General features: G+C 37.2%; 1 protein-coding gene across 1 annotated transcript in view; it reads right to left on the bottom strand.

Moving 5' to 3' along the window:
• Positions 1-16,402, bottom strand: part of LOC118903338 (24-hydroxycholesterol 7-alpha-hydroxylase) — a 68,760-nt gene that overhangs the window by 13,952 nt on the left and 38,406 nt on the right. The window contains exons 8-10 of the mRNA XM_036868312.1: positions 12,898-13,031; positions 5,143-5,238; positions 4,202-4,290 (exon numbers count right to left, since the gene is read on the bottom strand). Coding sequence (XP_036724207.1) covers positions 4,202-4,290; positions 5,143-5,238; positions 12,898-13,031 — 319 coding nt within the window. The remainder of the gene's footprint in view (positions 1-4,201; positions 4,291-5,142; positions 5,239-12,897; positions 13,032-16,402) is intronic.

Below are 16,402 nucleotides of genomic sequence, written 5' to 3'. Positions count from 1 at the left end.
TTTTATCCCTGAGGAATCCATGCTTCATTTCCATGTCTCAAGTACTGCAGCCTTCCTCTTATTACACCCTTTTCTTATCCAAGCATGCCTTTGTAAGGGGGTTATCTTGCCAAAGATTAGGGCTATTGTTTTACACTGGAATTTAACCCATATCAGTTAGCACAATGATATAGCCAACTGGGATCCTCTTGCAGGGATGGGAACCAAGGAAAATCAGGGCTGTTGGCTTTGGTGTGCATTCCAGGGGGTGGGAATGGCAAGCACATCCCTTTCTGCTAAGATCATCAACTCTCAGAGACACCCACTGGAAATCCCCTGTCCTATTCCTCCATCTAAATTCACAGTTAAGAGGAAAATGTCCACTCTTCATTTCGCATACTCCCATGGCTGGTAAAGTCTAGTAGTTCGTGTGCTTTCTCCTGTTTGTTTTTCTGCAAAATCACTAGACTTCTCCAGCAGTAGATTTACTGGCAAGGGGTCCCTTCCACTACAGGGAAGTGGCTAGCAAGGGGTTTACCCTCCGCATATATTTTCTGAACTCCCATCATTCAAAGGAGGAACTCTAGTTCTTTCACTCTGCTTTTTGGTTGGCAGATGATGGAAGCACTGAGTTCTTATTTAGTGTTCACTTGGGAGAGGGGCTCTCAGACTGCCTCAGTGGCCTGAACACCAAGGGGCGACAGCTGCAAGGCCACAAGACTGTTTTCTTGACGAACTTTGATTGTCATCTACTTCCCAGGCGACTTTCTCTGACTCACTGAGTATTTGGTACATGAGAAAATAAATTGGCTTGAGGTACACAAACTAAGAATGGGTGCAATTTTCTAGGGATTATACTAAGGGTTTGTGGGATTAACTTTCTAGTGTAAAGATCTATCTTGGCATATGTTGTCCAAATGAAGTCATTCACCTTCCTGAACAATTTTCTGTTTTGTCTGTTTTTTTAAAAAAGTGTTTCATGAGTTGGCTGTTTAAAATAAGTAACAGGAAAATTATGGACTATTAAAAATAGAAGCTTAATAGAAAACTAGATTAAGTAGGTTTTTAAAAATTAAGTCATATTTATTCAACATTCATATTTAACCTGTAGATTTTGGTTATATGATTTTGGTTATATGATATATGTTTTGCTGCACTTCACACTCAAAAGTTTTCAAAGGAAAACTTAATATCTTGTCCCCAAAATTGCTCCTGTTCCTAATTTCTCTATTTCTACCATCTCTTCCAGCCACCTAGATTCAAAGCTACAGCATTCCTCAAATCCTCCCTCTCGTCTGGTCACTGTTTCTAATCATCTTCCAAATCCGGTAGATTGCACCACTCCATGTCTCTCACATGGAATGTCAGTATGCCCCACTCTAGTCTGCTCTACCCAAAACTTTTTAATACTTCATTAGTGCCTTGTGAGCTGTGCACCTAGGTATTAAAGGACCTTCCCGGTTGGGCCAAGGTACCTTTTCAGTCTGTCTTCTTGCCACCACTTGTAATCTGGTCTCCGTAACAGTAAAACCATAACCCCTAACCTACATACCCCTGTACTAAATGACCCCTCGATCACTATTCCCTCAGTCTGGAAGTTCATCCAACCCTTCAAAGGCCACTCTCCCAAGAAAATCATCTAAGATCACCCTGACCAGATACACCCTCTCTCTTGAATCCGCACAGCGTGATGCTTGGCCATCTCTCACCCTGCGTTCCTTGCAGTTATTTATGAACTCGATATGGTATCCTCCTCGCCTTCTCTAAGACATCATCTCCTGAGGGCTGAGAACATGTCTTACTCTTGCCCAAAGCTTCTGCAGTACCCAGGACACTGCCTTACATATAGTACAAGCTCGGTACATTGAAAAATGTATAGTTTCTGTATAAATAATATACTATTGATTGAGGTGAAATGTCATGGTCCCCTCTTTTGTACCCATTACTGTCAAACTCAAGCAAATGTCTGTCAGCCTCAAAAGATATCACAGTAATGTCCTAACAGCCCCTCTTAGAAACCATAGTCATCAGTTAATCCTTGACCATTGGCCCATACTACATGCTTCATTGCAAAGCATTTCAGTTCTTGGTCTAAAATACTTCTAGCTCAATTTCAAAGACGCTTATAGTAAACTCTTTAGTTACAACTGGGAATATATTTAAAGGGACCTGAAAAAAAGTATATCTAACATTTTTAGAAGACCTACTCTTACAACATTGATATTGGTGACAAAAATAATAAACGTACTATTGGTTTAAGAACTGCTTTTCTGGGCTTCCCTGGTGGCACAGTGGTTAGGAATCCGCCTGCCAATGAGGGACACGTGTTCGATCCCTGCCCGGGAAGATCCCACATGCTGCGGAGCAACTAAGCCCGTGTGCCACAACTACTGAGCCTGCACTCTGGAGCCCGGGAGCCACAACTACTGAAGCCCGTGTGCCTAGAGCCCGTGCTCCGCAACAAGAGAAGCCACCGCAATGAGAGGCCCATGCACCGCAAGGAGGAGTGGCCTCCGCTCGCCGCAGCTAGAGAAAGCCCGCGCGCAGCAACGAAGACCCAATGCAGCCAAAAACAAAAACAAATAAATAAATAAATTTTTTAAAAAAACTGCTTTTCTAAAGTAAAAATAATATGAGAAAGGGTGAGCATGATGGGTTTTTGTAGTTATTGTTTGTTTTTGTTGGTTATACTATTCCCTTAAAGTATCTGACACTCAATTATAATGTTAACTTTGGAGTTTTTTGGTGGGTATGTCAGCATGTTTTCAGATCTAACCAATGAAACCTCCAACTCAAACTGCCTTAAAAATAAGTGAACATTTATTACATATATATGTAATATATATTATTAATAAAAAACATTTATTATCTAACATAACAGGAAGTAGAGAAGCTCCTCAAAACTGATGATTCAGTGGCACATGACATCTCATGGACCAGGCTCTTCCCATATCTCTACTCTGTGTCCACAGACTCCAAACCATCCTAAAGCTTATTCCTCTTGAACTGGCTCTTAGCAACAACTGGAGCTAGCTACCTGCTTGCTTGTTCACTTCCAACGGGGGAGGACAGAGGGGGCCTCTCTCCTAACGATGAAAGAAAAAAGTCTCTCCTTTCAGTCTGATTGGCCAGTTTAAGTCAAGGACCTACCCCAGGACGAATAGTTGTCTCCAGGGAAACACCAGGCACAAATCTGCTTACCCCTCAGCTTCTAGAATAACTTCTAAGAAGGAAGATAGAATTTCCATGGTTGGCTAAGGCTAATTAAAACCACTTTGGGGGAGGTGTCAATTATGAAAAGCAAGTTGATATTATAAAACATAAAACAAAGGAGGAGTTGAACGGATGCTGTTGAGTAAGTCACAATTGCAAATATGGATTGGTAATTATGTTCAAACAACAAAGACAATTGCCTTAAGAAAGTACAATATTTCGAATATAGAATTTTTAAAGGATTTGTATGTTCACTCTGTGAGATTTTGTTACAAATAGGTACCAACATTTCTCCAACAGAACCATCACCAACAAGGAAATGGGATTTATTTAATGTAGGCTGTAAGTTTTATGAGATCAGGGACCATGTCCATCTTCCTCAGTGCTCTATCCCTAATGCCTAGCAGAGGGCCTGGTACAGGTGAGATGTTCAGAAAGGTTTCTTCTTGAATAAATAAACAGTAGATAATTTGCACTAGAACAGGGCATCACATTGAAGAGGAGGCCTGGGTGCCACATTAATTTAACTCGAAAAGATATCAAAGGCAACTTTTTACAGAACCGAACTAATTCAATAAAGAAAAACCACCCAGTAAGCTGCTTTCATGCTCAAAGTTAAAGATGTTCTGTAATCCCAGCAAATGTCCGTGCTAATGTTGTTGTTCAATAAATATTATTCTTCTATCTATATCTTTAAAAAAAGTAGAACTCAAACCACTTCAAATTATCCTTATAGAAAAGCTGAGCATTTGAAACACAAACCCAGCTTTCATCTGGCAGCTGCAACTATAATATTTTATTCTCACAAGGTCTCCTATCAGAAGCCACTGCAGACATTCCCACAGAGACATCGCACAATATGAGGGCCAATCAAACAGAATGTGGTCTCCTAGATTTCCCTGTACTTTTGATAATAGAGAAAAGAGGGATTAAACCAAAGCTTTCCCCCTCCAAGCCCTCGTCTTTCTGCAGACTTTCTGGATAAATGTGCCCCAGCTGTCGCACTGACCTTCCAGGACACTGGTACTTCCCACTCCCAAATGCCATGAAGCAGTCCAAGAAAGCATGCTTCTCTAAATTTGCCTTTTTCCAACGTTCCTGTGGGAAGAAAACATTTTTTTTCTAAATCAGTCTTATATAAATAAGCTTAACTTTATTTCTCTAGGCTAAAAATGATCTTGTACAGCTAATCCTTGCATATAAAGTTGCAGGGTTGTTAGTAATTTTTTCCAACCTGTTATTAATATCAGCCACAATTATGTTTTTGGAATGGGAACTAATAAATAAAAAGGTTTAAAAAGAACTTTGTTAAGTGGTAAATGTAAATGATAATGTAAATCAACCACAGAATTGACCTCAGAAGAGGAAGAATATTTATAATAAGGCCTCAGGCTCCATCATAAAATTGCCCTAGGTAATAAATTTAGTAATGAGACACTGACAGCCCTCCCTGATGGAGAAAGCTTGGTCTGCAGAATTAATACATCTGGATGCCATTTTTGACAGATTTACCTAAAGGCAGAGAATGGACTAAATGACCTCTTAAGATTTTGTTTAGCCCTGTAACTCCCCAGTTCTAAGAAATAGCAGAACACAGTTTTAATTTGCTTCATTTTTATTTTTGTACTCCTTGGAAACCAATAACAGAAGCAATTGCCTGAAGAACATGAAATATGGCTTCTATCAGAACCAAGCATATTTACTTTTAACATGTCCTGCTGGTTTCAGACAAAAATTTATTTTAAAGTTGGTGAAGCTTATTCCAAAAACTTTTCTAGCTGATTTGTAAATGTTATGACATCTATATTACAAATCTAGTCTGTGCTTTGTAGCCTTAGTTACCAGAGAAGTATGGCGGCTTAATGATATAGCCCTAGTTAATTTATGAACTCATACTCCTGGCATAAAGAGGAAATCCAAGGACAATGTGTACTGAAAGAGACAACTTACAGGCTTGAACAGGTCAGGTTCAGGAAAATACTTTGGATTTCTATGTAGCCAAAATGGAGACAACATCAACAAGTCACCAGAAGGAACGGTATAATTCTATAACAGAAAAATGGCTCCAAGTCATGTTTTGAGATCTGCTTTAATGAGAGCTAGGGTCACTAAAAATAATCCTACAACCATATTACCATATTAGAGAGAAGACATGTACATCGTATAATCAATGGTGAGAAAATCTCTTTCCTAGATGGCTCATTTCTATTTTCCAATGTAGGCAATTACTGATGTCTAATTCTGATGATCAGTTATACATGCATATATCTTTGGTTACATGGGGGAAGATAGAGATACACGTGAAAATTTTAGAAACTGGTCTAAGTCCACTGTAATGCAGCTTTTGATGTTTGATATTGGAGTTTGCAGCAAGTGGTCTTGATGATGGAAACCACAGTGGATTCCCAGGTTCTAGAACAGAAAAAACTAACTCTGAGACAGGACACTGGCCATACTGGCACTGAGAACAGGGGCAGTGGGTGTTCTGTCCTTGGGGATGCTGATGACAGTGTCAGGGCAGGGGCAGTGGATTCTGTTTGTTTGTCTCACTCTAGCAGCAGCTGTTAGGGCAGAAGGAAGTTGAAGACAACTGCTTAGGAAGAAATGGGACAAAGCAAGTGTTGTGGGCTTATTGGGTTGGTTTCACATTTGAGGTCTCAGTGGTTGTGAAACTGATGATAAACGGTATGTTTCCTCAAGCAGCAGAGTCTGCAAGATCCTTCTCCATTCACATTATAATAGATTTTCATGATATATAAACTATACCAAGAGCTAAAAACTATGTCACAAAATCATCTTTACATCACCTTGTTCAGGGACCAGAGGACAAAGAGCACCCGCAAGGTGTGAGATCGCTAGAGAGCTACCATCTCTATGGAGGTGAAGACGTTTTATTAGTAACTCCCTTTGCCAAGCATCAGAATCCACATCTGTTTAATCCTGCGTAATTTTGAAGTGTCCTCAAGATATTTGCAAAACACTTACTTTAAGTTTATGTATCTAGAACAGTAGCATGTTACAATTGAAAACATGTCTTTTTATGCGAGCAGGGAGTGGAGTATGGGGAGGGGCCGTCGTTTTTTAACCCAAGAGAACCCCTGTTGACTCCGATGGTTGCTGAGTATTACTTGAGTTTGGTAATTTCAGTGCCAGGATTGCTGGAGTGAGTCAGGTCAAGATAGGAAGAGATGGAGACTTTTGCTCATGCCCTCTTACCATTTTTAAAGTGGAAAAGACCTGTGAGATCCCAGTCTTGTGTGTTTGTTCTACCTCTGCTGGAACTGAGGCTAGAGGGGTCATGATTGGCTCTGAAATCAGCTGGGGAGGGCCCTGATAGGTGTGGGGGCAGCCCTGGGCCAGGCATCTAGTCAGGGCAGCTGCTGCCCTAGCCCTCCCCCCACCCTCCCCACAGCCCTCTTCAGTGGCTGCTGACCTAGGATCGTGACGTGGAGATGCTGACGGCTGCAGCCTACAAAGCAGGGTAGTAGAGGAAGACTTCAAAGGCAGCCTCGGGAACAGCATTCACACTAGCAACAGGGAGGAGACCAGACAGAAGTTCCTGTTGCAGCAGCAAATGCCAGGCGGATGAGTGGCAGAAAAGGGTGTGAGAGCTGGTTGTATCAAAGGAATCCTCTGAGCAAACGGACATCGTTATGTCCGGGCCAAACAGTCCTGTCTTTGTTAACATGGCACATGAAGAGAAAGATCAAGAGGCAGACAAAACAGTCAGAGGACCAGGGCATAGATCACTAGGAAGTGGAAGTCACAGCTTCTCTGTGTTGGCAATAATGACACCTGTCAGGTAGACAGAAATGAACTTGCTAGCCCACCCCACAGGGATGCTGTGAGGCCAGATGAACTTCATCTGCTAGTCCGCAGATTGGCTTTTCTTGAAGAGGGAAGAGAAGAAGGATTCTCTGTTGTAACTCAAGAAGGATGCTAAGACCAAAGTGAATGCAAGGAATGCAGACTCTTACTTCAAGAAAAGAGGAGTCTTGTAAAGGCAAAGCATCCATTGGAGGAGCCCCAAAGCATATTCTTTCTCTCCAGCTCTTGGCCAGGAGCTTGTCTGGTGTTAGTTGTTTTTTTTAAAAAAAAAAAGTACTTTAAAAATTAAAAGTATATTCTTTTGTGTAATAAAAACTGCTTTCTAGAAATTTTGGAAAATACAGAAAAATAGAAAAAACTAGAAAAGAAAACTACAAGAGTGCTGGCAACAAAAGACAGTTATCAATTGGCTAGACTTCCCTCCCGTACTTTTACCTAATAACAGTAGTTTAGCTTTTTGGGTTTTTTTATTGTTGTTTTTAAATATAGTTTGTTGTTTATATATACTGATAAATATTGTTTACATATATAAATACCTAGTATATACATATTGTTTTTATCCTACTGAATAAATAATTTTTGACTCTTACATTGTTCACTTGATATTATAGCATAAGTATTATTTTTATATTGTATACTCATTTAAAATAATTTTCTCTCCAGTGGCTTCTTAATCAATCATTCTCTACTATTTTTGCTCTAATAAATAATGCCATCACAAACATCTTCTTCCACAAAGCATTGTTCATATAAAATCTTTTAACATATATATTCAGAAGACATAGGAATATACACGTCCTATGTCTTCTGAACATCTAAGGCTATTAATACATGTTGCTCAACTGTTTCCTCAAATTTTGTAGCAAGATATGTTTCTAACTAAATATATGAGAGTATCAATTTCACTGCCCTCTCATCTGCTAATCTGACATTTTAAATAGGTTTTTTTTGATTGCTGTTTAAAAGTTTATGTCTTTGCTGAGTATTTTCCACGTTCTTATTTTCTTCTATAAAACTTTTGTGCTCATGTCCTATCCTCATTTATCTATATATATTAGTTTTTTACTTATTGATCTGTGAATTCATTAAATATTAAAATTATTAACCCTTGAATTGTACTTATACTGACATTTATTCTTAATTTTTGGCTGACATTTAATTTAGGTTATACTTTAAAAAATAGGACATGTTAAATTTTGATATGGTACAGTCTGTTCATCTGCTTTGTGGTTTCATTGATTAATCCTAAACATAAGAAGCCCTCTTCTCTCCACAACAGTGGCTTTCAAAGGTGGCTCAGGGTCTTCTGGGAGTCCCAAGACATTTTCAGAGAATCTGCCAGATCAAAAACCATTCCTGGGTAAAAGACTCAAAGTATAGGATAGACCAATGGATTTTAATGTAACTGAGTACAAAAAATTCATTAATATATTTTCAGATTGCAGCAAACTTTTAAGAAAGTACCTCTGTTGAGTTTTAGTGTAGTATCAAAGAATAGCCACAGAAATACCTGAAAAGGCTAATAAAATACTCCTTCCTTTTTTGGTTACATGTCTGTGTGAGGCTGAATCTTCTACGTTTCCATCAATAGGAAACAATATATCACAACAACTGATCACAGACACATATATGGGAATTCAGATTTCTTCTATTAGCAAAAGGCATCAGAGAGATTTGCAAACACTTAAAATGATGCTGTTCTTCTATATTTTTTGTGTTTTGAAAAATATAGTTATGTTTCATAAAACCACACTATCTGGGGACTTCCCTGGCGGTCCAGTGGTTAAGACTTTGCCTTCCAATGCAGGGCGTGTGGGTTCAATCCCTGGTCAGGGAGCTAAGATCCCACATGCCTCGCTCCAAAAAACCAAAACATAAAACAGAAGCAATATTGTAACAAATTCAATAAAGACTTTAAAAATGGTCCACGTCAAAAAAAAATCTTAAAAAAAAACCCCACACAATTATTTTAATATGTATTAGGTTTCTTATTATTTTTAAAATGAATTATTAAATAAATATTTTAATAATTTCTCAGCTTTAGTTTCTAATACAGTAAATATTGATAGATATAACTTACATAGACAAAAGTTCTTTGGGGTTCTTAATAATTCTGTAGGGAATAAAGGGGCCCTGAAGTCAAAAAGTTTGAGAACTACTACTCTAGAAGTTAAAAAAATACCCACTTTTAGACAGTCATCCGAAACCATATATTAATCTCATTGCTCTTCATGGACTTACAATGATTCATTTACCCAGTATTAAATTCTTCTGCACAAGGGGGTTTGTTTCTTTCTTATCTATCTAGTCAGTTACATTGATCCGAATATCTGGTCTGACACCAGTATCATGCCATTTTAATTATTGTAGTTTTGCTACATGTTTTAATATCTTAAGAAGATAATTAACATTCCTTAATTATTCATATTTTCCAACACTCTTTTTGGTTAATTCTTTCCTGGGTATTCTTGCAGATTAACTTGGTACTAAATATGAAACCTTGTAAAGAGAGCACAAGCAGAAGTTTAAGAGTTTTGGAAAGGTGGCATAATAAAGAGAAGGAAGGAATACAGTAAACCAAAGAAACCAGTGTTTGTCCATTCTCACTTATTCCAAAAAAATATAGAAAGGAATGATTACAGGAGCAAAAATAAATATTCTGTTCAGACTGTAATAAATATCCTGTTCAGATTCCATTAGGAAAGAGCAGTGGAGAATACTTCTAGCATTCATAGCAAGGAACCTTGACCTGTTGTCCAACTGGTCAAAACACAGATGATCCCATCTGAAATGATTTTTATGATCCAAATTCCTGGGAACATATTAATATATTCAGCAAAGACATTCCACCTGTTTTAGAAAATATTTGAAGCTTAAAAGAACCAAGTCATATGAATTTATACTAGGGAAATAATCAGTAATGTGCACAAATATTTAGCTATAGGAATGTTAATCTTTGCACTGTTTATAATAGTGAAAGAAGGGAAGCCACATACATATTCAAGAACATTGAACTGATTTTAAATTTTATTTGATGTCCATATATTAGATTATGCTGTAATTCAAAATGATGTGGATGTCTTTTATTGATACAGAAAATTATTTGGGATCTATTATTAAATAAAATAAAAGCAGGTTGTGAGAAAATTAGCTTTGTGTGACTCCAATTTATTTTTTTAATGCACATCCTACAGGAAAAATTTCTGAAATTATAATAATACCAAATGTTCATAGTGGTTATCTCTAACTTGCAAGATTCTAAACAATTTTCAATTTCTTCCTTGAGCTTCTTTTTAAGGTCTTTTTTCCCCCCTAATTACCATACTTTGCTTGTGTAATAAGAAAAAAAACTGTTCCATTTATTATTTGTTTTAAAGTCTCAAATCTGTAGGGTGAACATCACAGTGATTAGTTTGGGCCTCCTAAGAGGAAAGGCAGTGTTTATTTTGTGTACAGAAGAAATAGCAGGTACAGGAACCACTGCACCTTTTATAAATATTAAAAAGAGATGTGAAAAATAATGAAAGGAAATGCTGGAATATTCTGGGATGATAGCAGCCTGAGTACGTGTTTGTGGGGTTGCTCTACCACTAAGAGAGGCATAACTGCCGCTGCGAGGGCTTGGAAGGCACCTTGGATGCTTCTGAGCCTCATGTCCTCTAGGAAGAACGTGTGGGTGTGAGGAAGGAGAAGTAAGAGACTATGAATTTTTAAAATAATTTATCAAATTGTTTTGGATATCTATTATTTTTAATTAAAATTTTTTATTGGGAATCCATAGGTGTTGGACCTATAAAATAGTCCAGTTTTGTAAAAGTATTTTAGGCAGTGAATCATAAATGTGTTCATACGCTTGGACCAGTAATCCACTACGAAAGCATAATTCAATGATAATCCTTAAAAAAGAAAATGTACTAGGCACAAAGATACAAATAATTACCATATTAAAAACAAAGAAAACTACCTAAACTCTCAAGAGTCAGGAAATAATTAAATATTTAAGGTATCAACTCAATGTACTATTAATGTGGCCTTGAAATAAATATGAAAACTCCGTAGATGCATGAAATGTGAAGAATAATGTATAAAAAAATTTTTTAATGACAGATTTACACTGTAATGAAACAGGTTTCTATACTGATGTTACAACATTGCAGATACAAGGTCAACACACAAAAATCAACTATATTCCTACAGACAAGTAATGTACAATGGAGAATCAAAGTTTTAAAAAATACCATTTACAGGGCTTCCCTGGTGGGGCAGTGGTTGGGAATCCGCCTGCCAATGCAGGGGACACGGGTTCAAACCCTGGTCCGGGAGGATCCCACATGCCGCAGAGCAACCAAGCCTGTGTGCCACAACTACTAAGTCTGCGCTCTAGAGCCCACGAGCCACAAGTACTGGGCCCATGTGCCGCAACTACTGAAGCCCGTGCGCCTAGAGCCCGTGCTCCGCAACAAGAGAAGCCACCACAATGAGAAGCCCGCGCACCGCAACGGAGAGCAGCCCCCGCTCGCCACAGCTAGAGAAAGCCCACGCACAGCAACAAAGACCCAAACGCAGCCAAATAGAAAATAAATAAGTAAATAAAAAGAAAAGAAAACCCCACTTTATTTAAATAAATAAATAAATGAATAAAAATAAAAAATACCATTTCCAAAAGCTCCAAAATAACGGAAATACTTAGGTATTAATCTAACAAAACTTGTATAGGATCTATATGCTTAAAATAACAATCAAAATACCCACTTATTTGTCAAATAACTATTCTGCATTTCAGCTAATTTACTACTACCCAGAATATAAATAAGGCTTACTAAAAGTTCAATAACAAATATAGTAATATTCAAAGTAATAAACACATTGCTCTACTTAATTGCACCAAGTTGTTTGACTACTTCCTCTCAATACAGACTATATTCTTTTATTACATATATAAATTTATATATATTTAAATTTATAAATATTTAAATATATATATTCTCTTATAGTCATAGTTTAAAGTAATTAGTAATTTGATTATTTAAAAGCAAAAACTGTTAAAATCCCGCTGAAACTGAATGCTACAATCTACATAAGATCAGTTAAATAAACTATGTTTTTTTTTGGATTTAGCAAGTTGCAACTTGTATCAAATTTGGATTTTTTTGTCTCTTTTGAATTCTATTACTACAAAATTTTCTTGATTTTAATCCAAGCACTCTTAAGCCGTGGGGAAAAAAAGCTAACAAGAGCGGAGGGCTGACTAATTATAATCTATCTGGATAATTTAGGTCCCAAATCATTCCTTTAAAAAAAATTTTTTTTTGTTCTGCCTGAATGATTCACCAAATATTGAACTGAACGTTTGCCACATGCACATACCTTTCATGGTGCACTTGAGAATATTCTCCTACTTTGCCCATAGAGAGGACCTCACTCAGTTAGTAATTCCTAATATCAGTTTCTATTACCCATGGCATTTCTGCTATCTGTTCCTGTATCTGTGATCTGAACTGTCTTCCAGTTATTCTAAAGGACTTCCCTCACACACTCAATTCCTCAACCTATTCCAACTCAGGAATACTCATTGGTTGGTTCAGCAGAGGAAACACTATCCGACCCTCCTGCCTGACTGAAATAGGATTATACTAATTCTGATATAGAATCACATAGCCAAAATGATTATGAAAGGCTTATCTTTTAGCTAAAATAGTTGCCAATAGATAGATATCTATATTAACAAACTGGTGCTGCACAACTCTTATTAGTAACCTATTCTAGGGTCACATAGTACTTCATGGAACTTAAGAAATTATCTAATAATAAATGGGCAAAATATCTACTTTTTTCCCCCCGGAAGGTTCATTATTTTAAAACAAAACCAATGCTCACCAAAATTTTAACTGGCTTCAGCACTTTTCTAGTAATGACACCAGGGGCTCTTAAACGAATGGTTTCCAAAATACACCATTTAATTAGAGGGAGTTTCTTCAAGTCATCCTCAGACACTTTAATCTTATCTTTACCTGGAAAGAGAATTAAAAAAAAAAAAAAAAAGATGGACTTAAAGAGGCCAGAAAATGATTTTATGTAAGCTATTTACTTAAATAGCTTACATAAAATCATTTTCTAAATACTGTCTCTGATATCAGGTGTTAATATTATTATTACTTTTGCATACCAAGTTTAGTAAGTTATTGACTCTTTTTACCATTTTCTTCTTACCAAGATAAAATGTATGGCATATAAAACTAAACCAGTGTTGATTACTGTAATGTAATGGATTGGTATCCAACCTTCTCACAGTCCTATGGCTATCAGATGACTAAGATAGTCCCTGTCAGAAAGATGTTCAGTTTTTACTCATTTCATTGTTTCTTGTCCAAGTTCTCATTCCACTTAAGGAAAGAGCAATAAAAGATCGGCATCAAAAGTACGAAGTAAGAGATATGAGAAGCCACCTGACTTACTACTTCTATCTCTTCCCTGCTGATTTGTTTTTGTTTTTGTTTCTTAATCATACATTTCAGAAAGCCCAAAAAGAATATTAGGAAGGGGGTGATGGGACACATGTATTTCATCTGGAATGATGAGCTCTCTAAACACAGGTACATCAAACATTCCTACTGTAAGTTGCATACCTTAGCTAATATTTAGATTGAAGTCACCTGGAAAAGGATTGCGGTTGATCTTTCTATGGACCAACATATGGTCAGGGCCTTCAGTCAAATGAGACAGTTTAATTAATGATATTTCAAGTAAAATGTTTACATTTTGAAAATTACTTTAAACAACTCAGCTTTCAATTTTGACAGTATTTGCTTAATAAAAGTCAACAACATGGTCAGTTTAAGTCAACTTTCACATTTTCCTCCCAACTGTACTGGGCATGAGTGGATGAGAGTGGAATGTGGGTCTCCAGCCACATTTCTCTTTGACTCTGGATGAGGCTTGTCCTAAAGCCAGCCCATCACGCAGAAGAGGGCTGGGTGGGTGCTGCCTGGGAAACCTTCTCTGTCAGTACAGGTGGAATTCCTGAGGAGTCAGAAGCAAATGTTTCCGGTTAGTGGAGTCTGGGAACTAGGGTTTTTGAGCTTTGGTTCTATTAATTCCCATAGGGACGTCTATACACTCCATTAAACTTGACAGATTTTTGAGCACTGAGCAAGAGCCAGGAGTTGAGTCAGGCTCCACCAGGGTTACGACAATGAAGGCATTCTCGCAATACACTCAGTCTAGGAGGTAAGAAACGAACACACAGTTAACAGGTACACCATGCAGGCAAGGAAACCGTTCTATGAGATATAAAATATTTGAAGATAGTTAAAAGCAGGGAAGGTGTTGAAATGCAGGATAACAAATTTTAGAACATCAACTTAAAAATGTATGAGGGGATCTGAGTTTCTTTTAGAGTGTACTTGAGTGAAAAAAAAAAAGAAAAAGAAGACCATTGTCTACATGGCAGGTGACCGACAACCTATTAGAAAACTAAGGAAAACTCTCCAAGGGAGAAATGGCAGATGGGACTTTTAAGAACAGAAAATTCAACTTTATGTCACATACTCAATTTTAAGTTGTTTCTGGCTACTGTGTAATTTTCCCTTTCCTTGTCCTATATTTTTAATATTTTAATAAAGTCAGCTAACACATACCTTAAGTTAACACTTGGGGAAATAAAGATCTGGGTATGTCCAGGAAGTAATGTAATATGGAAAAGAGGCAGAACTGCAGAAGGGAAAAGAGTGGAAGTGGAGAAATCAGGAAATGCGAGACTGGAAGTCATGAGAAACTCCGAGAGGCACAGGCCTCCACTTCTGGCCGTCTCCATCACTTCTCCCTCCAAAGATCCCTAGAACTCTGGGAGGGAGTTCAGACCAATTTCACCTTTATCTTGGAAATCAAGGTGACCCCAGCAAATGAGGGCCCTTGCCGAATGGACATTACAAATAAATTAGCAGTAACCTACAATTCAGATTCTAAATCTTACTTTAAAAAAGGTTTTTCTCTTTAAAAATCTATTTAGAGCATCTACATTAGACAAATTCACCAAACAATCCCTCTACTTATTTTTTGTATTTTACTTTACTGAAGCTATAGGATATAGAAAATAAATATTTCTCTAATTGATCAAGGATAAATGACTACCATGGGTCAGATTTTGTGTTTGAAATCAGATCTGTGTGACTCCAAAGTGACCAACCTATTATGAGACAGGCATAATTCTGGCCTTGAAAAAGTTTGGACTCTGGTAATAGTGAAGTTTCTGACCTTCTTTTGGAGAAAAAGTTTTTTATGAATTATTCTTAGGAGACTAATTGAATTATAAAGTGCAAAAAAAAATGTTCTGTATTATACAATAAAGAAACAAAAGCTTGTTCTGAGTTGAAAACAAAATCTATTATGACCTACAAATGTAGAAGAGATGTAGACTACACTTGGAAAATAAATGTTTTGAAAAAATATTTTTAGTTTCTCAAGTCCCAGTGTGATGTAGGAAAAATAAGGTAGTATTCTCAGACTAGACAAAGAAAAAGATGCTGTTTTCAAACAACATCTTTAGTTTAGAGACCTTTCTTATTATAACTCTTAGAAATAGCTCTGTACCCATACTGTACATATTTCAATGCACATCTGTGGTTTGTTCTTCCAGTGTTTTGACTCTAAAATTAGAAGACTCCACTTGGAAGAATGCCAAGGTAATCATCAAAAGGGCTAGGGCCTAATGGAGATGGGGACCAGTACAAAGGCAGCCAGGGAAGAAACTATGGGTGATTTGGGGAAAAATTCAGAAGCCATCTGTTTAATTCTTGGCACAAATGCAATAAACGTCAAACCAAATCATAGGATATTTGAAACCAAATAAAAGGATGAGTCTTGAGTTCAGAAATAGCAAAGAATGTTTCTAAAATATTCTGTATAGTTTTGGGTTTCCGCAGGCATGATGACAAGCATGTTAGAACACAGTAACTGTAATTTATATTTGTTAAGGATATATAATAGATTAAAATTCTACTGCTTCAACCATTTATTCACTCAATATATATTTGCTTCATATCTGTTACATGTTAGCCCAAGCATAGGTGCTGTAAGAGATAGGAAGAGAATAATACTAATTTATTGACCATCTAATGTCACCAATATGTTGGACCACTTCATTTATTCCTCATCACAATCTGCCAGCTATCAAGTTATCATGTGTCCAAGGAGAAGCTTGAAAGTGTCAGAGCAGCCTTCAAACCTATGTCTGTCTACACTAAAAGCCCTTACCCTTGCTCCCTGGGTCCCAGTGCCTCCCCTGAGAGGAGAAACGAATAAGAAAGACACAGTCACTGTTTTAAAGGAGCTTGGACATAAGGACACAAAATAATGCCTAGGGCTGGAGTTTCAGCTAAGCCTG

Source organism: Balaenoptera musculus, chromosome 11, assembly GCF_009873245.2.
Source record: "Balaenoptera musculus isolate JJ_BM4_2016_0621 chromosome 11, mBalMus1.pri.v3, whole genome shotgun sequence".
Lineage (NCBI taxonomy): Eukaryota > Metazoa > Chordata > Mammalia > Artiodactyla > Balaenopteridae > Balaenoptera > Balaenoptera musculus.
The sequence above is the reverse complement of the archived record's forward strand: the minus strand, read 5'-3'. Positions and strand labels throughout refer to the sequence as shown.